This window comes from Filicampus tigris, chromosome 6 (assembly GCF_054856515.1).
Source record: "Filicampus tigris isolate MCC_2025a chromosome 6, RoL_Ftig_1.0, whole genome shotgun sequence".
Taxonomy (NCBI): Eukaryota; Metazoa; Chordata; class Actinopteri; order Syngnathiformes; family Syngnathidae; genus Filicampus; species Filicampus tigris.
Window position 1 is genome coordinate 5,021,105 of NC_141222.1, and position 23,551 is coordinate 5,044,655.

General features: G+C 44.3%; 2 protein-coding genes across 16 annotated transcripts; both read right to left on the reverse strand.

Moving 5' to 3' along the window:
- Nucleotides 1-1,237: 1,237 nt before the first annotated feature.
- Nucleotides 1,238-11,233, reverse strand: LOC147145552 (sodium/calcium exchanger 1-like). 14 transcript variants are annotated; one of them, XM_086033187.1, is made up of 11 exons: nucleotides 11,122-11,233; nucleotides 8,566-10,320; nucleotides 8,274-8,380; nucleotides 3,377-3,397; nucleotides 3,211-3,228; nucleotides 3,125-3,139; nucleotides 2,874-2,945; nucleotides 2,686-2,807; nucleotides 2,443-2,542; nucleotides 1,682-1,945; nucleotides 1,238-1,614 (listed from the first exon to the last, which is right to left on the reverse strand). In XM_086033187.1, exons 2-11 carry the CDS (start codon nucleotides 10,290-10,292, stop codon nucleotides 1,238-1,240), a joined length of 2,823 nt encoding a protein of 940 aa, XP_085889313.1. In that variant the 5' UTR covers nucleotides 10,293-10,320; nucleotides 11,122-11,233. The 14 variants fall into 14 exon arrangements, with proteins under 14 accessions (XP_085889313.1, XP_085889314.1, XP_085889326.1 ...); XM_086033188.1 differs by lacking the exons at nucleotides 3,125-3,139; nucleotides 3,377-3,397; nucleotides 11,122-11,233 and having other exon boundaries at nucleotides 8,566-10,040; XM_086033200.1 differs by lacking the exons at nucleotides 2,874-2,945; nucleotides 3,125-3,139; nucleotides 3,211-3,228; nucleotides 3,377-3,397; nucleotides 11,122-11,233 and adding exons at nucleotides 3,058-3,075; nucleotides 3,259-3,272 and having other exon boundaries at nucleotides 2,686-2,778; nucleotides 8,268-8,380; nucleotides 8,566-10,040.
- A 1,124-nt stretch (nucleotides 11,234-12,357) lies between these two features.
- Nucleotides 12,358-22,193, reverse strand: slc22a7a (solute carrier family 22 member 7a). Of its 2 annotated transcripts, XM_086033865.1 has the most exons (9): nucleotides 21,858-22,193; nucleotides 21,583-21,686; nucleotides 18,275-18,429; nucleotides 18,048-18,216; nucleotides 17,863-17,980; nucleotides 17,476-17,797; nucleotides 17,297-17,405; nucleotides 12,623-12,829; nucleotides 12,358-12,547 (listed from the first exon to the last, which is right to left on the reverse strand). In XM_086033865.1, exons 1-9 carry the CDS (start codon nucleotides 22,179-22,181, stop codon nucleotides 12,481-12,483), a joined length of 1,575 nt encoding a protein of 524 aa, XP_085889991.1. In that variant the 5' UTR covers nucleotides 22,182-22,193; the 3' UTR covers nucleotides 12,358-12,480. The 2 variants fall into 2 exon arrangements, with proteins under 2 accessions (XP_085889991.1, XP_085889992.1); XM_086033866.1 differs by lacking the exons at nucleotides 12,358-12,547; nucleotides 12,623-12,829 and having other exon boundaries at nucleotides 17,293-17,405.
- Nucleotides 22,194-23,551: the final 1,358 nt, after the last annotated feature.

A 23,551-nucleotide genomic window follows, 5' to 3' on the forward strand; every position in this document is an offset into this window, starting at 1 on the left:
ACTGTTCATCCGCATTTGTCACTTCCTGTTGGTGCGCATCCGAGCGCTGCTTTGCTAGCTAACAGCCAATCAGAGTGACCAAATGTCACGACTGGCGATTCAACATGCGTAAACGCCCCCAAGACGCTTACTGACAAGTTACGACACTACGACGGCGTCACTACACCAAGCGTTGTGGCGCATTCAGACGCCACGACGCTTCACGACCTCCGACGTTGGTTTGGTCTATCTAGGCCTTTAGCGGTCAGGTCATGGTGTTGAACTTCACGTGCATGATGTAAGGGGGTCCCAAATTTGGTGCTAAGCCCCTGACAGCGCTACAAAACCGACAAGAGCCAGACTGACTGAGTGACAACCAGCTCAAAGAGCAAAAGAATCCTTTCAAAGCCGGTGGCCATAACGAGTGCTGCTGGTGGAGATCCAATGGGCCATCAGGCCCTTTTACCTAATTGATGGGTCCACTCGGGGCAGGGCCAGCAGTCTGGGAAGAGCAGTTGGGGATTCTCAGCGAAGCACCAGCACACACGCAACATGGAACACGCAAACACAAACGAGAGAGTTGGGCTGGAACACGATTTCTTTTTTGACTCCAAGGCACATCCATACGACAACTTTGTTGGTCGCTGTTTTGGTAAATGGTCTTTCGCTTGGACAGCACTTTTCCACCTATTAAGGCACTAAGCCTGAGTTCACATTGCCCTACTGATGGTGCAGCATCAGGAGCAACTGAGGGTTCTGTATCTTGCTTAAGGAGACTTGGAAATGGAGGCAAGGGCTGGGGATCGAACCCACAACCTCTGGGTTGGGAGAACACCACTCTAGCACCGAGCCGTACCGCCCCGTTATCGTGACTAAGGCAGTGGTGCCGGCCGGCCCTTCATTCATCTAACTGATGGACTGACCATTCAAGCCATTCGTAGCCCATTGTGTTGATCACTTTGACATGGATTGTTGCTTGCCTTAAAAAATAAATTAAATTAAAACATTTCTCCAATGAATGACCTTTAGGTTTTTATTCATTTCTGTTGTGGACTGATATTCAACATGCATCACATGATAATGACGATTAGGGTTTCATCATCAAGTTTTTGGGAAATTTTCTTTAATTCCACATCAATCATGCTATCGTCGTCCGTCCAACCATCCATCTATCATCTGTCCGTCCATCTTCCATCTGTCCTTCCTTCCATCCATCCACATTTTCCCAGAGTTGTTCGAGAAGGAGAAGGCGGCGGCGTCAGAAGCCTTGGATGTGGCAGTAGGCCTCGAGCGACGACAGGACGATGTACATCAACCACAGGCTGAAGAACAAGCCAGTGGTGGCCGTCTTAGCCAGCGGCGGTCCACCAAGTTCTCCGCCGATTTCGGGTCGGCGCCGATAGATGAGGACGGCGATGCAGATGAAGGCGAAGATGGTGAAGAGGGTGACGGAGAAAGCCAGCGTTCCCGGATCCACCTTGAACACCTGGTTTTGGGAGTAGTGGTAAATGGCAGCGATGGACCAGGCCACGCCGATACCCAGGAACACGTTGACGGCGTTACTTCCTGTCACGTTGCCGATGGAGGCGTCGGCGTATTGGTCTTGGGTGGCTGCGACCTTACTGGCGAAGGTGTCTGAGGAAGACGCAGGATTTGGTGAAGGCCTCACGCAGTGTGGATCCTCGGGCGGGTGACCACCTACCTGGCACTGACGTGCCCAACGCTACGAACACCACGGCCGTGACCGAGTCCTTCAGACCCACCGTGCAGCCGAAGTGCGATGCCAGGTCCCCGATGACTGCCGTCAGGATGCCGATGACAGCGATGGAGACCGTGAAGCATGCCCAGCCGTTCCAGTAGTCGGTGGGCGGGACCAGCACAAATAGAAGCTTCCAGAAGACGGTCAGGAAATGCAGAATGTAGTCCAGAGCAGAGGGCGGCTTCTTGCTGTCACCTTCATCATCGCCTAGACACAACAAAGACATGTCCGATTTTCGGACTGGACTTCTTCATTTCTTGCTAAAAAAAAAAGAACAGCATAGACCAGCATAGTTTTGTTGTGCTTTTGCTTCTGGTCTTACTGGTGTCACTAGCAAGACTAGCACAAAAGCAAAAGAAAAGCAGCCAAGATCCAAAGTGCCGAACCTTGGGTCACGGGGCAACCCACTCTACCAAGTGAGCTGCGGCCACATAGCAAGAGCAACATGCTGTTGTTGCCCTGCTGGGAGCTGGCGACACCAGATAGACACCAGAGATCACCAGCATGTGTGCCAGCAACACGCTGGTCCTGCTGTGGCTCAGTTGATAGAGCGGCTTGCCCCTGTGATCAAAGGTTTGGCTGTGCGAATCTTGGCTGTACTATTTTGCTTTTGCTGCTGGTGTTGCCGGTGACACGAGCACCAAAACCATGCCGGTCAATGCTGCTTTTTTTTTTTCTAGCAGGGTCTTCATCGAATTGTTTACCTGCGCTGATTGTGATGGCCTCCACAAATTGCTCTCTCCACGACGTCGTTCCTACCAGCACGGCCAGTCTGGTGGTCTTCAGAATCTTGTCCACTGAGCTCTGACACACACACGTCGCCGCCACAGTCATGTCAAGACATGCAAACAATTGTCTGGCATGATTGAAATCTCGAACAGGAAGACTAGGCCGAGTTGTTTATGTGTTTGGACAATACAGACGAGAAGATTTTATGAAGGTGACACCTTAAACTCGTACGACTCCTCAATGACCACTTCCAGTTTGACGTATTCACCCAACATGGGTCGACCCGTCTGTGCGATACGCCGCTCGTCTTCCTCTTTTGTCCCGGAGTCCTCGGCTTCCTCTGAGAGACATACACTTGCACTGAAAGACCCCCGGATGGACGTTCATACCGCTGGACAATCTGTACCTGAGATGGTAATAACGGAAGAGGGATTCGTTTTTTCTTGTTGTTGGAGCTTTCTGTAGACCGGGTCTTTGCCTGTCAGATGGTGATGAGGAAGTGAGAAGAAGGTGAGAGAGTAGTGACAAAAAGGAGGTAAGAAAAGGTTAAGGGAAAAAGACACATGGTACACCTGACCAGTTGGTGCTACAGAAGCACCAAGATCTGGCTTGACCGGTGGCCACGACCAACCCGTCAGTGATGAAAAGTGCTCTTACCCAATAGTGGCGTGTCTACCAAAACAAAACATGCCATTACTCATTAGCGAACAGGATATACTTCCTATATTTATTCTTTGACCCACCTGCTAGAAAAAATCCACCTAAGAAAAAGAAAGAGATAAAAAGCACACTTTAGCTTCATTTTCTCAGAGAGCTTGACAAAAAAAATCCATTAAAACAAAAAGAACAAAACTCAAAAATATCCAAAATATATTTAAAAAAGGGAACGTAAGATGAAAGGTGTCTTACCGACTTCTTGAAGCAGAACGGCTGAGGACGTGGACCACAAAACAGGAAAGAAAACAGATGGAAACGTAAAGGGCTGAGTCTTTTCATTTGGACACACAAACCGAGCAAAAGATGGCTGGCAAAAGACCAAACGTGGGTGTTTTGGGGTTTCGTTTTTCTCTCCAAATATTCGATAACATCTAGGACCGAATCATTCTCGTAAAAACTTTGGAGTCCACTCTGATTTACCCACGAATGATCGATATCAATACCAAATTCTATGGCCCCATGTCTTAGCCTCCTTAAGGAACCAAACACTAAATACTCCTCTGACTACCAAAATACTCCCTAAAAGTAGGGTGACCATATGTCCCGATTTGCGCGGGACTGTCCGGCATTTGAATGATTTTTGATGCATCTAGCAAATTGACTCACTGTCCCGCATGTCTGATCGGCAGGCACCAATTTTCAAACGTGCGTCTAAAATCTTGTTTTTTTATTAAACGCCTGTGTGAGGAGCGCAGACAACACATAGTGGAGGCTATTATGGGTGCGGGTCTTGGCCTGTGTGTGTGTGTGGGGGGAGGGGGGTATGGTGTTCGGGTGGGCGTGAACCCCTGTGAGAGGCAGGGGTATGCTGTCAATCAAACTGCGCACATGCAGGCAATACCGCGGTTGTTTTTAAAGGTACGCCTACCAAAAACAAGCTTTTTAGCGACGCGTTCCAGAAATTTGTGATGAATTAATGAAAATGGAGGACTCTTAAGGAAAGTAAGAAGACTACAAAGAGAATGAAATGCAGTTACAACAAGGTCTGGGAACATGTCCGTAGGTGAAGCCAGTGAAAGACGAGTCAGATAAAGCTTCATATGTGAACTTTGTGGCTGCTGTTGCTGTTCTGGAGAAAACTGAAAGACTTGAGTTGTGATGGACATAACCTAAAGTGTTTCATCAGTTCTTTCCTTGCTTCTGGAAATGCTGCTATGGTGGACACGTTTGTTTACAACTGAATTTATTGTAGTTGCAGTATTGTTATCTCCTGATTATTTTTTATATACTTCTTGTTTTATTTTCATTTTATGCTGTGGCTGTTTCATTTGAAAATAATTTGAATTGCAGTAGTTGTAGTAGCGTGTCTTAGTTAAGATTGTCCTTGTTACTGCAGTAAATTGTTACTACACGTCATGTTCTGTTGACTTGAGATTTGACAAGGTTTTATTGTGTGTGACTATTGTTAAAGTGCATCTACCTCAAGATATGATAAGACTGACTAATGGCAGTCTTTATTGTGAGCTCCTATTGCAAGGGTGGGGCTATGGGTGGGCCTGGGTGAACACAGGCCCACCCAGTGAGATTCATGAAAAAAACTATACTTTTTACATTTTTTGTAAATTATTATGAAATTATTTTTGAATTTGTGTTTCGTTGTGTTTTTTTCTTTTTTATTGTATTGAATATTAAGAATGTCATAATTGTGGTTGTCTAAGGAGGATCTGAACTTCATATTATTCAGTTTGTCATTTTATTTGAATATACGATGTGTCGGGATAAGAGGATTGCGCTCACTGAGAGAAATATTCAGGCCCACCCTGATTTTTCCAGGCCCACCCATTAGCCACATTCTGGCTCCGCCCCTGTCCTATTGATATTAATGTCTCAGAAATTTACCTTTTTACTAGCAGTTTGTGTTGTATTTTTGTAACTGCAGATAATTTCAACTGCAATTCTGTGTTCTATGTTTTTATTTGTAGATCTCTAATTGTTATTTTGTTACAGTTTATTATATTATATGGGACTGAACAGTTGAAAAGCTGTGTTGAATGCATTTTTGGTGTCCGTTGCTAGTTTCAGCTGCGTCCCACACCGTCCCCCACAAGCATACTCCCTGTCCCATATCTGGTGAGTTTGGATCTGGTTACTCTACCTAAAAGTCATGTACATACTCAGTGAATTAGCTAATGCGGTCTCATAAGTAAAATTAATATATGAAATACTGTATACGAAAATGTTATTTTAATTGGCCAAACTACATTAAAAGCTACCTAAATGCTCCGAGCCAATATTTAGCTTCATACTAGGGATACACTGATAGATCGGCTCTGATATCCAGTGTTTTGATAAATATCTGCATCAGCCTTTTTCAAAAATCTAATGGCCGATAATAAATCAATTTAAAACTGTGACTATTGATTAAAACTTTCAGTTAATTTTATAAGAGATTCTACTGACCCTGGGAACACTCTGCACATTTTGTTTTTGTTTGAAATCAAAACAATGAGAAGTGAAGTTCGAACGTTTCTGTCATTTTGAAATTTTGGAGGACTTTAGTTACTGTGGAGAACGATATGGCGCTAATGTTTACATTTTCATTTAACTTTTGAACACATGCTGATGACCATGGGAGCGCCCTGAACTTTGTTAGAATTTTACAACAAAGATGTATATTGGCAAGCATTAATAGTAATAATAATCATCATTAAGCAAATCTGAAATTGTTCAATAAACATATAGTCACTGTCCTGTGAAAAACAATTATGTCCAATGCCACCAAATCCATTTGTTTCCTGTATAATCAAACCTTAAAAGTAATGGATAACAACCAATCGGCAGCCAGCGTCAGATGGAGGGATTTTATGAACATACTGCCACACTACTGGCGTTCACAAAGAAATCAGTAAGGTAACTTCCCGTTTACGAATGAATCAGAGACGTAACTTCCCGTTCATGAACGAGTTAGTGAGTGAACGTACTGCATTTCCCGTTCACGAACGAGTCAGTGAGTGAACGTGCTGCCATTTCCCGTTCGCCAACGATTCAGCGAGTGAACGTACTGTACTGCTATTCTCGTTCACTTATTAGTGATCACACGCCGCGCCGGTGATAGTGAGTGGCTACTGGCTGACCGGTGGCGGTGTGGATCTAACTCCTACTCGAGTGCATGAGCGGGCAGCTCGTCCGAGACAAGAGCCCTCATGTATGGACGGTAAGTAGTTGATCTCCTGCTAACTCGGATGGTTAGCAATCGAGAGCTAATCCTGCCTCGCCTAGCCGCGGGAGCTAGCGGGAGCCAACAGCCATGGCTGCTTGGCTGCTATGGGAAAATAACAAAGCGTTTGCTAAATGTCCAAAAACTACGATCGTCACTAAAATTCATATACACATTACTGGTATTGTCCACTCTATAGCCTACAGTAATTAAAAAAAAAAAAGATCAGCACAATATGTTTGACTTTGTGGAGGTGATAGTGTTTTTTCCTCATAGGAGCTCACATTTGATGTGAATAAAAACTAAATATTGTGCCGCCCGCTTTATTTTCACAGTTTGAATTGGACAAGAGTAGGAATGTCCAAATGAATTTTAGTGGCAATTAATCACTCTCAGACACTAGGTGACAACAGAACATGACAAACCAAAACAAGGAACAACACAGATCAAGCCTCCCTGCGATGACGTTGACAGCCTGAGGTGGAGAACAAAAAAAAAACACACGCCCGCTTGCTTTCGTCATCACAAAAAAGCCCATAAATCACTACAGATTTTTTTAGGTGGTGAATTTTGGTGCTGACATATTTTTTTCAAGCAGACCTATTATATAAGTGTTGATATTCAGCCAAATCAAGTGTCTCTTTAAACTCACTCCGTCCGCACCAGGGGAGAGGTGGCGTGTTCGTGTGTGGGTGGGCTGTGTGTGTATGTGTGGGGAGGGTGTCTGTGTGCTGGGGGTGAACAATTCGTTTAAGGAGTCTTTTGAACGGTTATTTTTGATAAACTGATTCTAATGAGGGCGGCACGGTGGTCGACTGGTTAGCACGTCCGCCTCACAGTTCAGAGGTCGTGGGTTCGATCCCGGCTCCGGGCTCCCTGTGTGGAGTTTGCATGTTCTCCCCGTGCCTGCGTGGGTTTTCTCCGGGTACTCCGGTTTCCTCCCACATTCCAAAAACATGCATGGTAAGTTGATTGGACTGTCTAAATTGCCCCTAGGTGTGATTGTGAGTGCGGATGTTTGTCTCTGTGTGCCCTGCGATTGGCTGGCAACCAATTCAGGGTGTCCCCCGCCTACTGCCCAAAGACAGCTGGGATAGGCTCCAGCACGCCCGCGACCCTTGTGAGGATAAGCGGTATGGATAATGAATGAATGAATGAATGATTCTAATGAGGCAGCACGGTGGTCGACTGGTTAGCACGTCCGCCTCACAGTTCAGAGGTCGTGGGTTCGATCCCGGCTCCGGCCTCCCTGTGTGGAGTTTGCATGTTCTCCCCGTGCCTGCGTGGGTTTTCTCCGGGCACTCCGGTTTCCTCCCACATTCCAAAAACATGCATGGTAAGTTGAGTGGATACTCTAAATTGGCCCTAGGTGTGATTGTGAGTGCGGATGTTTGTCTCTGTGTGCCCTGCGATTGGCTGGCAACCAGTTCAGGGTGTCCCCCGCCTACTGCCCGAAGACAGCTGGGATAGGCTCCAGCACGCCCCGCGACCCTTGTGAGGAGAAGCGGTACAGATAATGGATGGATGGATGATTCTAATGATTCGGTTCACTGAAAAGAACTGTCATGCCAATCACTGATTGACAGAAGAGGGAATCAATCCTTCAAATTTGACAAAAGCCCAGACCAGGGCCACAAGCAGCTTTCCAACTGACATCCTTACGGATGTTGTCATTTCATTCTCGGGGCATTGAATGGATGGCAACTGGACTGCTCTGTTTGTTTTGGAAGCCGTATTGGCCTCTCATCTGAGCAGGCGTCATCGGTTCATGCAACAAGGCTTTTCAATAGACTTATTCTCCTTAAGTCCAGTGTCAGTGAGTTGCCGTTTGTTCGCATGATATTTGCCTGCTCGGGAGCAGAGCTGTGCGGTTTGCAAAGGCGCTTAGTGGATAAGGGGTAAGGTGAGAGGCAAGAAAGGCCGCACCCCCACCTTTCCTGCGGCTCATCTCCAGCAGTCGTGGCTCGTCCATCTCCACCCAAAAATTTTTGTTCTTCTCGTATGCTTCATCGTCGATGATGTTGATACGAAGCGTTTTACTGAAACACAAAGAGGAAGAGGAACGATCATGACGATGGTGATGATGAAGCTGCCACTATAAGAAGAAACTCGCCGGCTGATTGGGTGGCCAATTCGGGCTCAAAAGGGACACACTAGCAGTAACATGTTGTCTGGTCTCGTTACCCGGATTCACATTCCAGATTCTCACGCAATTTGCACTCACCAGATCTCATCGTTGTCAAACTCCAGGACGCCGTGAGTGTCCTCAAAGTCTTCCCCGCCGCCTTTGGCGGTCCCTTCGATGGTTCTGTATGGCACGGCGACCGCTCCACGAGCCCCAGAGGTCCGGACCACCCTAATCTCCATCACACCAACGCTCTCGCTCACGGTCACTGTGGGCTCCTCAAAGGTGAAGACGCCTGCGTGGTCATCGTCAAAGATAGTGACCGTGGCTGTGCAGGGTAAAGCCAGACCCATCGAGCTATCCCCGTCCATCGCCTCTATGCCGCCAGCTGAAACCACCCTCACGCCACTTAAGTGGACCAGGAAGTGCTCCTCTTCCTCAAAGATATCATCGTCAACAATGTCAATACGGATTTCCTTCTGTGTCTCGCCGGCTCGGAACACCAACGTTCCCTTTGTGAAGCAGAAATCCGAGCCGGCTTTGGCAGTGCCATCTTGCGTCTGAAAGTCGACAGTGACAGTTGAACTCAGATCTCCAGCTCGACGCACGTTCAGTGCAACGCTGCCGCAGTTCTCCAAGCACTGGTACGTCGCCGGGTGGAAGAACACCTTAGCAGACCCATCACTTCCGGACATTTGGGGCGTGAAGTCGCAATGAGGGACAACCTGGTGTGGGTCGGCGGCCAACTCGTTCTTCGGGATAATGCCGGTCCCTGTCACTGTCTGCGAGGCATTGCAGTGGTAGAACATATGACTCTTCTCCTGCTGTGTTGAATCACAGCAGAAGGCTTGATCCATTATCTGCTCCGTCTCCTCGACCGGATGTTTCAGTTTCAAATGCTTCAGCATCCCTGCTTGGCTGTCTTCCACCGACACCTCAAAGCCAAGCTCAGCATGAAACGGGTTCCGATCGCAGGATGTGTTTTCCACGTGGGCTTTGGAGGGAGGCTCCGGCTCACCCTCGGTCTCGATGATCACCCCCCTGCGCTTCCCGGCTCGGTAGCGCTTGTACACATACTTGTAAAACAGGAGGCGGCGGTCGGCCACGTATGCAAAGCTGACGCAAACAGGAAAGAAGAAGAGTGTCAGAAGCCCTTCCCAAATCTCCACGATGCCCGGAGAGAAGTAGGCCAGGATGAGGTAGAGCCACGTGTAGGCGAAGACGCTCCAGGTGGCTGTGACGAAAAACACTCGTAGGTGCTTGACCCTGCGGGTCTCTCCGTCGGGGATGACGTAAACGCAAAGACCGATGATAACAAACATGTTGAAGGCGGCGCTTCCCACGATGGTGTTGGGCCCCAGCTCGCCGGCGTCAAAGTTGTGACCGCAAACCTCCACAACGGAGAGCAGGATTTCCGGAGCGGATGAACCCAGCGCCATGAGAGTCAGGTTGGACACAGTCTCGTTCCAGATACGCACGGTGGTCGTGAACTTTTCCCCGTTGGATTTTTTTACGGTGATCTGTCGCTCTTGAGACGTGATGACCTCGATGGATGCCATAAAGCGGTCAGCGATGATGGACACGCCCAGGAACATGTACGCTAAGCCCACAAAATAAATGGTGGCCCTGGCTATGCGGTCTGGGAGGCCGGGGTCCTCCGGTCGCCACGGCGACAAGATGACGCCATCCTTGCACCTGGTGCCACCGCTGCATTTGGTGTCATTGTGCAGCGTGGTGTTCAGGCCGGTGGCGGCGGAGCTCCCCGCTTCAGCCAAGACCGGGGCCAACAGAACAAGTGACAATGACCACGTCGTGGCTTGATGCATTGCGAGATGTTAGCGCTCCTCCGCTAGCCTGCCAGATGCAAAGACACATTAATGCATATGACCAAAAAAAATAAAGCAGTTATGTGGTTCCAACTACGAAGACACACTTATGACTACGAAAATATTGATTACACTTTAGACTTTATGAATAATTATATGAACGTGAATAATATTATGAATAATTGATAATTCAACCGAGTATCATCAAATAGGAGGGAGGGCGCCATGTCAGGCGAAATGGTCCTCCACTGCAGACAGGAAATGGCATCAAAGGGCAACTCCGTTGTACGAATTGTCGGCTGACAGAGTTTGAGAAAGAGCGAGGGATTTACTCATTCGATCCCGAGACTGAAAGCATGCGGCGGCCATCAGAGAAAATGTAGCAAAGACCAAAAATGTCGCACTTCAAGTTCTGCAAAAAGAAATCCAGTACATGTAGTGGACTTGATGACGTTTCCTTTTTGCTTTTTTTTTTGTCGCATTCGTACCGTCCATGTCATGAAATGGAATACATAGCTCGTCGTTGCTCAATACTTACAAACTGGACGCTTTTCTTCATATATAAAGCGGAACATACATCACATGACCGCAAATTCGCACTCTTGCCACAGGGAAAAGAAGCCAGTAGATGCTTGCTTTGGAATGTATTTTTTCAAAGAAATACTTCTTAGGTTGAAGTGAACAGCATCTGATAGAGAAGAGATGCACATTTCAAATAGAACAGGAAGTTTTGCCTCTTGGCTTTAATTGCCCTTTACTGACAAGTTATCTCCGAGTTTTGATTAAAAGTTGATTTGATCTTTGTAATGATTACTTCGGGCAAACTTACCTTCCAAACCTTTCAGGGTTTTGGATGAAAATGTTGAAAAAGGCAAAATGCTTTTTTCACAAAAACACGAACAGAGTCGATAAAGAAGAGAGGATGTGAAGTCGACGAGAAGCTGACGGAGACTGAAACAGCCGACTGACCCCACACGCGGGTGATGTCTTTAGGCGGAGCCAAAGGAGAATTCCCGCCCACGTTTGTCACTTCCAGAAGATAGAATCACAATTCAAAAAATCTCCTCTCATTATGGAAAGCTTGAAAACAAAACAAGAGCATTCATAATTGCGCAAAAAGACAAGTACCGCAAAGAACCTCAGTGAACACAACGCTCACATGTTTGCGCTGCCATTCGGAATGGACGGCGACGAGGATGCAACGGGGACGGGGTCTGGTCGGGGGCCGTGATAAGGGCACTTAAGTGAGGAGATAAAGTTCTAAAGATGGCTGCCGAGCGAGGGGCTTATCAGTGCGCCGGTGGCCGAGCGCCACCAAACAAGGTAACAAACAAGCTAACAAGTTGGCGCATGACCTTCACCCACCTTCATCAAGCTCAGAGTGTTTCCCAGATGGAAAGTCTTACATATTATTATCGGTAAAGATGTTCAACACCACTTTTTTTTAGTCTGATAACAGTACGAGCATCTCCGATAGCAAGCAATCAATGCCACTTTTGATACATAACATTTCCATTGAGCCAATGATGTATAACTTTGATAAAAGAGCTTTTGTTTATTTGGGTTAGGGTCTGCAATGGAGAATTGAAGTTTAAAAAGAACCTAAACAATTGGCTGGCAAACAATTAATTCTGGGTGTCCCCCGCCTACCGCCCGAAGACAGCTGGGCAGCACTCCCGTGACCCTCGTGAGGATGAGTGCTTTGGATAATGGATAAACTACGAACAACTCACTCTGATTTCGGATGCATTTATGCTAAATGAAACCAAAGTGTCAACTAAAATGGACAACTCCCTGACTTTTAGTGCAAAATAATCTCGGTTCAACTGTTAACTGCTCAGCATGACACAATCAAGTTGCAACAACGTCAAGTGAGTATGTCAGTGTGCAGAATAACAACAGTAACAAAGTGCTGTGTTGCCTGTACTCATTCAAATTGCATATTTGATGAAACGTGACATGCATGTGTGCGTGGAAGAAGGAGTTGCTTTCAATCTCGTGCATACATGTCGTGACGGGAAGAGGAATTAGATTATTTATTTTCATGCGAGAGGGATTTTGCTGCTGTTTTCAGGTTGTGTTTTTATTTTAAAGAGTCAAACATGTTCCAAATCAAACGGGAATGAGTGTCAGCCAATCAAAAGTGTCGATCCTCCGCCACTTGGATTGGTCTCGGAATGCCAGCAGGCTAATCGTGCGCCGGCGCCTCCATCTCCAGACTAAGAGACTGGTGGTCAGGCTCTGAATTCCTGTGTCTGAAGACCAAGAAAAGGACTTGTTTCAATGTGTGCTGCTGTCTTTGGACTGTAGCAATGCGAGGGAAACCCTACCTTCCCTCCTCTATGTCCAGAATGTTCTCAGGCAGGCGCACGTTGAGGGTCTCGGGCAGCAAGAAGACCAGCGCGCCGCTGATTATTCCCGTGGTGGAAAAGATGAGCGGCGGCAGGAACCACCAAGCGTCCTCCAGCAGCATGATCATCGGGGCCACCGAGCTCCCGATGCGACACAGGCAGGAAGTGTAACCCATTCCACACTGCCTGTCCAATCAAACCAGCTTGGTTTAGGTCATGGCTATCATCAAGCTAATAAGACAAAAAAACTCAATGTTCCATTGCAGCTTTTAAGTTGGACCTTAAAAATCAAAACTGGTCCGAGGTCTAGTCAAACCAAGACCCAAATTTGGCATAGGATGCATTACAGTCCGCCATAATCTCCTTGTATGACAAACATTTTCCATTAACCAAAGTCACCAGAAAGTACAAAGGCCTAACACTAGAAAGTCTAAAGCCCAGCCATTTGGCTTTACTATCTTTTGAGTCTGAAGGTAAACCAAGCGGCTGGATTAGTTTTGAATTCACATCCTTTGGCAGGTGTGAATAGCCCAGCCCAGCAATTTGCATGTTCTAATTCCCATGACCAAAAGGCAAGCCAAGAGGTTGAAACCATTCTTCTGTAAATGTGGCAATTACTCTGTGCTACTGGGGATGGGAACCGATATTGCTATGGGTGAAATGAGAAAGAGGCAGCATTTTAGAACTAGTCTAAACTAAAGTACCACACTATTTTGTGTTCCACAGGCTACGATTCGTAATTATATTTTCACTGTTCTGATCACAGGGGAACATTAGTTTTTTCCCCTCCCTTCTCTGAGAGAAGTTAAAACAGTTTGTTTTTTATTTCTTACTGGTATTTGTGAATATAGTGATAGAGAAGAAAAATACCCAATACATTCAGGTTTAAAAATCTGTTTATGGATGTGTACTGTAATTTTGAAACAGAATTCTGCTCTTTGGGAGGTGCAGTACATACAGTGTGTATCTATCTATCTCTCTCTCTCTCTCTCTCTCTCTCTCTCTCTCTCTCTCTCTCTCTCTCTCTCTATATATATATATATATATATATATATATATATATATATATATATATATATATATATATTATATTAGGGCTGTCAATTTAGCGTGCTATTCTCTATGTTAATCCAACCCCCTTTTGACGCCGTCAATTTTTTTAGCGCGTGATTAAGGTTTCCATATTAACCAGCAGCTGCTGGTCACCACGATCTATACATGTATATTTAAAAAAAAAGCTTTAGAGTAGAGGAGGCATTACATCTGCTTCAAAATATTGACAATGAGGATGAATTGCTCGGCCTGCCCCGCGATGATAGTCGTGACGTACATTGTTGGAAGTGTAACGCTCAAATGTTGTTTTTTCTTATCTTCGGAGGCCGTGGTATGGCGGGTTACAATATAGATTTGACTTTATGTATTTCTTCTGGCGTCTTCCTTGCCAAAGGGAACCGACATGGCAGGACAGTGTTATGTTGCGTCTAATTCACCTATCTCTATCTCTCTCTCGCTCTCTCTCTCTCTCTCTCGTGCAACAAGTCGCCCGATTGTGTCTGCGCGTGCACGTGTGTGCGTTTTAAAGGGCTGGGGGTCTGTTTGCGTGAGTTGAATCCAATGCTTGTTTTTTCAATTGAAGTGGAAGTTAACCCAAATATATTTTTTTCCAGAATATGTTCTATGCAGGCCCCCTAGTTAAAACAAGGCATTCTGATTCGTATTTTGTTTGTGGAATTTGAGTTTTAAGTTGTAAAATCCATCTATTTTTGACCATCTCAGGGTCGGCCATTTTATCACTTCTGACATCTGAGAATTACATCACAGATGCGCTGAGGGCTCAAATAATGACCAATCATTGCTCAGTTTCAGAAAACAGGTGAGCTGTGATTGGTCGTTACGTGAGTCCTGAGCAACTGTGATATCATTTTCAGTCGAAAGACGTGACAAAATGGCCGCCCCCGGTGATGACTAAAAACAGGTGGATTAACTCTTATTCCACAAACGCAATATTTAACAGAATGCCGTGTTTCAACTATTGGGCTTGCATGGAGCATATTCTTAAAGAATAATGTTTGGGTTGACTTCGCTTTAATAAAGTATTTGCATAAGAAAATCAATCCTCTTATTCGTGTCAAGGGTATTAAAATTCAAGAAAATAATGTCACAGAAATTTTTTTTTACAATAAATGAAATATTCGATTAACTAATAGTTAACTACGATTAAATATTTTAATGGCTTGACAGCACTATACCTATATAATATATATGTATGTATATATATATATATATATATATATATATATATATATATATATATATATATATATATATATATATATATTATACCACACTTTTACATACTCCAGCTATCTTTATATGTATTTTTGTATTCTATTTTGTTAACCAATAAAACACTTTAAAATAAATAAATAATAAAACCATAATGAAAATGTTAAATATTTTCATCATTTTTTTTCTAACTAAAAACTAAACTCAAAAATGGCAGTGACTATTTTTGTTGTTTGTTTAGGGCAAAATCATTGAGTCTCTTGGGAATGTTTGGCACAAACCTACTGGAATATTGACAAAAGAAATAGGATTTCTCATCGTATCACAGAGTTTTACAATTGCCCGACAGTACATGACAATAGGCATTCTGTGTTATAAAACTATGTGGGTATGGGTGTGGGTTTCTCAGTGAGGATGCAAACTCTCTTCCAGTCTTAATCTCTGTTGTTACTTTGTATTTTTGTTGATAAAGACTTTTTACTCTTCAACTTCCATGTCATACCTGCGTATGGGTCCAAATCCTGATCCTCACGTGACAAATAGATTATCCAGAATATTTGATAAAAGATACAAATACTGTTATTGATAAAATTGCTGCAATAGCTAATGAATTTAATCAATATTTTGTCAATATTAGTAGAAATCTAGCAAAAGAAATTTCTGAGCCAAGAAACACATTTGAAATAGATAATTACATAAAAAACCTCCTCCGCTGTTCCTTAGAGCTGTAAATGATAGAGAGGTATTAAATATTGTAAGAACATAAAAAATAAATTCTACTGATTGCGATTGCTTACTGATTACAACTCTCTAATGCTCTGGAGAAAATTTAAACCAGCTTCTGACTAGTGTGGAAAATGAATTGAACATATTAAAACATTGGTTTGACATAAATCATTTATCACTAAATTTAAACAAAACAAAGTTAATTGGTTTTGGCACTAGACCAACAAAACATCAAGTCAAAATTAAGGTAAATTCAATTGAAATAGAAAGAGTGGATACAAATAAATTCCTTGGAGTAGTAATTGATGCAAAATTATGTTGGAAGTCACATATACATAATGTCAAAAGTAAAATGTAAAAAATCATTAGGATTCTGTACAAAACCAAGGATGTCCTGAATAAGAAGTCATTATACACATTATATTGCTCATTATTACTACTATACCTGACCTATTGTGTGGAAATATGGGAAAATGCCTAAAAAACAAATACCCTCCCTCTTTTCAAACTACAAAAATAGCAATTAGAATTATAAATCAATCAAAGTATACCGAACCAACAAATCCACTATTTATCAAATTAAACACGGAAATTTATGATCTGGTCAAGGTTAAAACAGCACAAATCATGCACAAAGTTCACAATAACCTGCTCTGCCACAATACTCAGAAGCTGTTTGAAATTAGAGAAAGCTGCTATAATTTAAGGAAACATGTCTCTACAAAAAAATCTAAGACAAGAACAAACAAGCAAGCAAACGTGTTTCTGTAAGAGATGTTAATTTGTGGAATAATTTAGAAATTGACCTGAAAAGGTGTGAATCACTTTGTGTGTTCAAAAACAAGTTCAAAAGTAAAGTACAAAAAAAAATTATATAAATCAGATATAAATCGGTAAATTGCCCAAATGCCGTCATTTTTGGAAACGTGTTAGATTGAGTATAATGTAATGATAAATTGATTATGAGTACGAGAGTACATTGATATATAAATGTCAGTGTGTGCTTCTATACTGTATGTATGTAGGCATTTTTCCCCAGTGTAAGTGTAGTTGCATGTATGAGTAGGTTTATATATGACTTTTTCCCCTTTTCTTGTTGTGACACACTATCTAAATGGACAATTATTATATTCATTTGAAATTGGAAGTCAAAATACACAGACCAAGGGGTAGGAATTGATAAGTTCTTTACTTCTTCCTACTCCCTCTTGAACATACAACTGTGTTTAATGATGAACAGTTATGTCATCTCTACTTCTTCTTCTTCTTATTATTATTATTATTTACTTACTTTATTATGTTTTTTTTAATCTTGTATTTTGATTGTCTTTCTGTTGTCTGTTTATATGTTCAATAAACAAACAAACAAACAAACACGCACTTGTAGCTAAAGCCAAACTGTGGCTAGGGTTTTGACTTTCTGGACCTCGATTGGAGAAGCTATGTCAAGGCTAACATAACAAAGAAAGCGTTTTTTGTTTTTTTTACCCAATACGTGCGTGCACTTGATTCGCTGTGGCGACCCCTAGGGGGAAAAGCCGAAAGGATAACAACAACCGAGCTTCTGTGTCCCAGAAGCTAGCTGTAGGTTGATGTGAAGGCGACCAAGCCGACTCAAGGAGTTAGGCTCGGCAGTCTTACCGAAGGACGGTGGGGAAAAGCTCGGCCGAGTAGAGGAAAACCGTGGTAAACGCCGCCTCAGAGAAGCCCTTCGCCACCACGACCACGCAGGTCCGAAGCACGGCCAAGTCTAAAAAACAAATGGAAAATCCGTGCTCGAGAACCAGCTTCATTCTGCTTAGTCTGCTGCTCGCCCTCACCAAGCGGAATGGCCGCGTTGATGGCTACGAGCGCTCCCGTCACGATCAGAAATCCCGCCTGACCGTTGCGTCGCCCAATCCAGTCCAGAACAAAGTAGGCCAGGATTTTGGCTGGCGCTTCGACAGCACCGTAGATTAACTGCGTGAGGTAGATGCTGACGCCGAAGCCCGAGATCCTGAAGCTGATACCGTAGTACAGCAAGGCCGCGGAAAACCCGAAGACTCCGGAGACCAGCGTGATCTTCCTCAGCTCTGGCGTTTTGAGTAGGTCCAGGTAGGAATGAGACTCAATGGCCACGTTGGATGCCGCCTCCTCCAAGATCTGCGACAAGAGGGGGCTTTTCATGTGAAACTACCGCAGGAAGGTACACGCGTGGTGACACCTACTTCCGGCTTCAGTCTGCTGGCATTCTTCTGGTTCATCTTGGCGCAGCGAAGCAGGCACTCACGGGCCTCGGCGGTCCTGCCGTTGGCCAGAAGCCAGCGGGCCGACTCTGGTAGCCACCTAGAGGGCGACGGAGCGTGTTTAAGGGTGGCTTGATCTGGGCCCCGTGGATGCGCTTCTGACTTACCAGCAGCTGAGCAAAGCCAGAATGCACGGTGCCGTCACCGCCAGCATCAAATGGCGCCAGTCTCGGATGGCGTAGGCCAGCAGGGCCAGCAGCATATTGCCCGCAGTCCACGACAAACTGATGAGTGTGCCCGTCAAGGTGCGATGCTTCACATCCGTCCACTCGATGCCTGAGAGACACGAGCGGTGAACACTCGGGACAAGGAGTGCAAAGCCAGTGTTGCTCACCCAGAACCGTGCCGATGATGGACATGCCGCTCAATGTCATGCCGCTCAGCGCACGCGATACGGCGAACATGGCGTAAGAACTGGAGAAAGCCGAGGTGGTGCCCAACATTGCGGTGCCCGCCAACGCCGCTACCAACATCATCTTTCGGCCAAACCTGCAGACATGAAGATGACCATTTCATCTGCCGACATTTTGAAAAGGACAGACGACAATGGGTCTGATTTAGTGAGAGCCCAAAGATTTAGCGAACGCTAAATTGCATGTCGACTCTAAGATCAGGTACACACATCAAGACAATCGAGATGTTCTCAAACGGACGACTATGTTCAAAGATTGTCCTATAAGATGATCCATATGTCTGAGGTGTGTTAAGAGTGGATTTGTCCCAATAATTAGGTCCAAAACAGGGCAAGCCGACCACCTTTAGTGCTTCAATATTTACCTGGCAAAAATCTTGATGTGCGGGGAAAGGCAACCGCTCTCATGTCATTTGACTCTGAACAGTGACCAAAACTGTAGTAAAACCGTGTCGAGTCCGGACTCCAGTTTGAGGACTCAACACGTTTTTTTGTCATCTCAGACTCGACTCGGACTCCTTGGTATTTGACATAGACTTGTCTCGGACTCGGCCAATGGATTTACCATTGGACAATATTTTTAGCGACTCAACCAAGTCGAACAATGTTTTTATTCCTGAAAATGAATGTCCTCCTTCAAAAGAAATGTGAAATAATGTTTTTCAGATGATCAAAATAGCAAACTGATTGGTTAACCTGGCGGCGAAGGAATCGGAGAAGCAATAGCCTGCTGCAGTGATGCGTTCATGTTCATTTCATTCACGCTTTGAGTTTGGTGCCGTTTTGTAGCCGCCTTTTACGGCTCGGTGCAGTTTGCCGTTCCCCGGTGCCTAATCTCCTACTTGTCTCCCCTCCGAGGTCGACCGCCCTTAAATGGGAAGTCAACCCAAACATATTTATTTCAAGAATATGTTCTTTGCAGGCTCACTAGTTGAAACAAGGCAATATGATTAATATTGTAATAATATGATTGCATCAGTCCCTCCGGGATTTTGCGAAGTTGCGATCGCAACTATTAACGTCCCTCAACTTTGTTTAAACACTGCAACTTTCCTGCAACAACTACGTTTTAAAAATGAATATTTCATGTAAGGTTGGGGGTTATTTTGTCTGAAATGGCTCCGCGGCGCCCTACTGGAAATAGAGGGGGAGCTAAATTCACGAAGAGGAAAATCCCTACATGCTGTTTCAGACGATGGGGCACGTGGAGCGGAGAAAACACTAAGCATTTACCAACTAAAAACACGGCATAGGACCATGCAAACCAATATCCGGACCTCCTGCACAAAAGCAAGGGTAAACTATTTTGTTCTGAATGCAGTGTAATGATAAATTATAAAAGAAAGTCATCCATCGATAAACACTTCACAACTGTATTGTTCCAATTACACGTGAAAAATTTTGAAAGAAACATCACACGCTAGTCTCTACAAATCCTCACAGAGGCGATTGAAGAGAGCACAGACCGAATTAAGAAAAAGTTATTTAAATGTGTATGCGAATAAAGTGTGATTAAGGCTAGAGTTGGGCAATATGCTGACGTAAATCAATCATTAAATCTGTCTTCATCAAACAAATTTAAAATATGTGGAAAATGATCAGCTGAAGAAGCATCACTAACTTCCTTGTGTACAAAATGTTACAATATGGTACTGTCTGACAATCACACTAAAAGTGATTGTAAATGTACTATTACATGTTTTCACATGCTCCTAACAACATTCACAAATTGTTTTGAACATTTGATATCTTGCCCACCTGTAGTTATTTCACGGTACAGGTGATATTACTTTTTATCAAGGCACGCAGTTGGGGAACAAGTCTTAAGAGCGCTAAAGGTTTCCGCTTACTTGTCAGATCTGTGAAGCTATCACCATCCCACTGTCTGTTTGTGAGCACCCAGCTATGAGACGATCCCTGAGAGAGAAAGTCGTCAATTATCAATAGAGGACCCAATCTGGGTTATCGTCAATTTAAAAAAAAATATTTAGCTGCAATCTACCAGAAAGAAGAAGAAGCACCAAGGTGCCACATTGAGAAAAATACTGTTGCCGTCATATTTAATTAAACACCGGCTGCTGTGTGCTAAATATCTTTTTTCAAGAAAGAATATACACATTTGTAAATATCTGTTGCTTTTTCAAACATCTTTTTGTTAAAATCCCCTTGTATAAAAACTTTGCTTGATTGTAAACAAAGAGGTTTTGAGAACAAAACTTTTAGGAAAATTGCCCACGAAATCAGGCATTTTTAGATTACAACAATCACATAAAATGCCCGCTAAATCCTGGAGGGACTGTTATATTATCATTAATATACGGCTCACCTGTTTTCTGAAGCTGACCTATGAGTGGTCATTATCTGAGCCCTGAGGGTGAGTTATGTCCTTTTCAGTCGACAGAAGTGGCTAAAAACGGGTGGATTTTCAATATTAATCAGAATGCTGTGTTTCAACTAGTGGGCCTGCATAGAACATATTCTTAAAAAAATGTGTTGATTTACGCTTTAATAAAGCAACATTGTTTTTGAAATGGTTGCTGTTTATCTGCACACACCTATAATCAAGCAATGGCGTCCATGCCATCTAAGAAGAGAGTTGAGCACAATGACATTTCTCTCATTTACAGGTCATGAAAAGAATATTTTTCTGTCTTAAGGTTTACTCTTGATCTCATATGGACTTTGTGACTCGGACTTGACTTGGACTCGATAAAGATGGACTTGACTACAGCCCTGACTATCATGTGATGGAACCATAGCCAAACAAAGAAGCGCCCTGACTAACAAAGACGGAAGTGTTGGTAAATAAAACAACAACAAAAAAACAAAGTGGGTTCCCCAGATGGCAACATGAATTTTCCAAAGCCAGCCTTTTCTTGACGACTTGGCTTCTGCCTCCAGGCCCTTGGGGAACACTTGAGTAAAATTGACAAATAACTGCCAGTGTTCGTGACCCTTGGCCGGCCGCACGCGTGGACGGCAGTCATCCAGCGCGGTCCTGCCCCAGGACGGAGCACAAGCAACTGCCATTCCCCACTGGGCCGCTAGTCTGGTGGCCAGCACCCACCTTGAGGGATTCCGAGAAGGCAGGCATGATGGTGCATGGGAAAATGGGCGAAGCTAAAGGATTTCTTGCCTGCTTCCTCATTTTCATGCTTATTTACAAGAGTCACACACGACAAGGGAGAAGACTTGCCGCTTTGTTGTGACTTTCCCATCTGCTAACTTACTTGTCAGAGAGATGTCCAAACAGGATGGCGCCAAAGGTCACACCCAGGAAGAAATATGTCGCCAGCACTTGATTTAGTCCACGGTCCTCGCACACCAGGTCCCACTGCACGCACACAGACAGAATAGAAGAATTGATCCGGACCCAGTCAAGCTGCACTCACTACTTGTTCAAGACCTTGTATATGCTGGGGCAAGCCTTAATTACAGCCTGATCAAAACTTGGTCAAGATTTGATCAAGTAGGTTCAAAGCGGCAGAGTTGGACTTTGGCTCACCTCGGTGGCGGTGGTTGAGCTGAACTCAGATCGGTCGTAGACATAGCCGTGAGGACAAAGGCCGGTCCAGTTCTTCTCCCGGGTCAGGTTGCCGCCCGTTAGACCGTCGTGGATGCTGCATGAGCTCTTACTGCCAGCCTCCGGCGGGGTCAAGTCTGGGGTCGGCGGCCCGGGGGCACAGCGGTGCGCTGGTGTCGCCGACACAAAGTTGTGCAGCAAGAAATGGAGCGGCAGGATGGCCCGCGGGAGGCACAGGATGCTCAGAACCAAGAACTGGAAGCAGGAGAAGCCGCCGACATCGTCCAGGATTTCCTCAAACCTCATGGCCACTGCTCGCTGCCGTGACTTTGGAGGCCTTTCTTCTTCTTGGGAATTTTGAGGCAGGAGGAGGAAGGGCTGTGTGTGGGTGTGGGTGTGTGTGTGTGCGTGTAAGGGTGTGTGTGTGTGTGTGTGCACGCATGCGCGTGCGAGCGGGAAGAAAGCATTCCTCGCTTGATCAGCAGCTGGCAACAAGACAATTAGACATGATGTCTAGTTCCTCATGACCAGTGATGGACAGTACAAATACTTTGTTTCTGTACTGTTTGTGGATACTTTTCTTTTTCTGACGACGTTTTAAATCAAAACTAGCCAAAACTTTTAGTTTTAAGCCAAAACTAAAAGTTCCATACCAACATATACTCTGTAAATCTCTTGCTAAAAGTTACATAAATCAAGTGAGGAAGTCTCACCAGTTATACAAATACTAAATACTAGAGATACGCCGATTAACGGTGCCGATAATTGCTGACAGCCCTGGGTGTTCCCTGAATTTTTTGTTAGAGTTTGAGAACAAAAATGTATACTATAAAAAAATGTCTTGTAATAATAATAATACAAAAAAAATCAACATTATGCAAATCTGAAAAATTGTTCAATAAACAAATGCTTAAAGACGTTTCAACAAAGTTAAGATTTTTTTTTTTTTTATGCCTATTTTTTTTACGGAAAATGAATATCGTCAGTTCTCGGTCACCTTGACTACTATAATCGGTATCGGTATTGGCCCTGAAAAAAACCCATATCATCTATCTCTATTATCGGCTCCAAATATCGGTTATCGGTCGCCTTGACTACTAATAACCGGTCGGCCCGGAAAAAACATAACGGTCTATCGCAACTAAAAAATACACTGAAATATTGATTAGATTGACCAAATTAACGGCTCCCTCCTGAAAAGTGACCTTAATACTCCTTGAAGTACTCAAATACTTCTGAAAAGTGAGCTAAAAACTCTTCTATCTGCATGAAATGCACAGATACAAAAAAGACGAAAATAAACTTGACAAGGAAGTCACACTGCATTCCCTTTCACGTGGCTCCTTGCAGAGATGGCGCTCGGATTTCCCGACATGCAGAATGATTTTTGCTTGCAAATATTGAACACGTTTAATACTTCAAATGGTCTGCTGGAGCCATTTCAGAGCCGACGGTTGGGCCGAATCCGCTCAGAGCACATCTCTGGCAGAAGGACAATCTCACAACACAGTTGGGCATTTGATGTGATTGGGAAGAGAAAAATCGGAACAAAACTGCCTGATTTTCGAGACCACGGGTGTCAAACTCAAGGTCTGGCAGCCAGGTTCGGCCTGCGACATCATTTGATGTGGCCCATAAAGGCAAATAACGTGCGTCGACTTCATAACTCTTGCAAA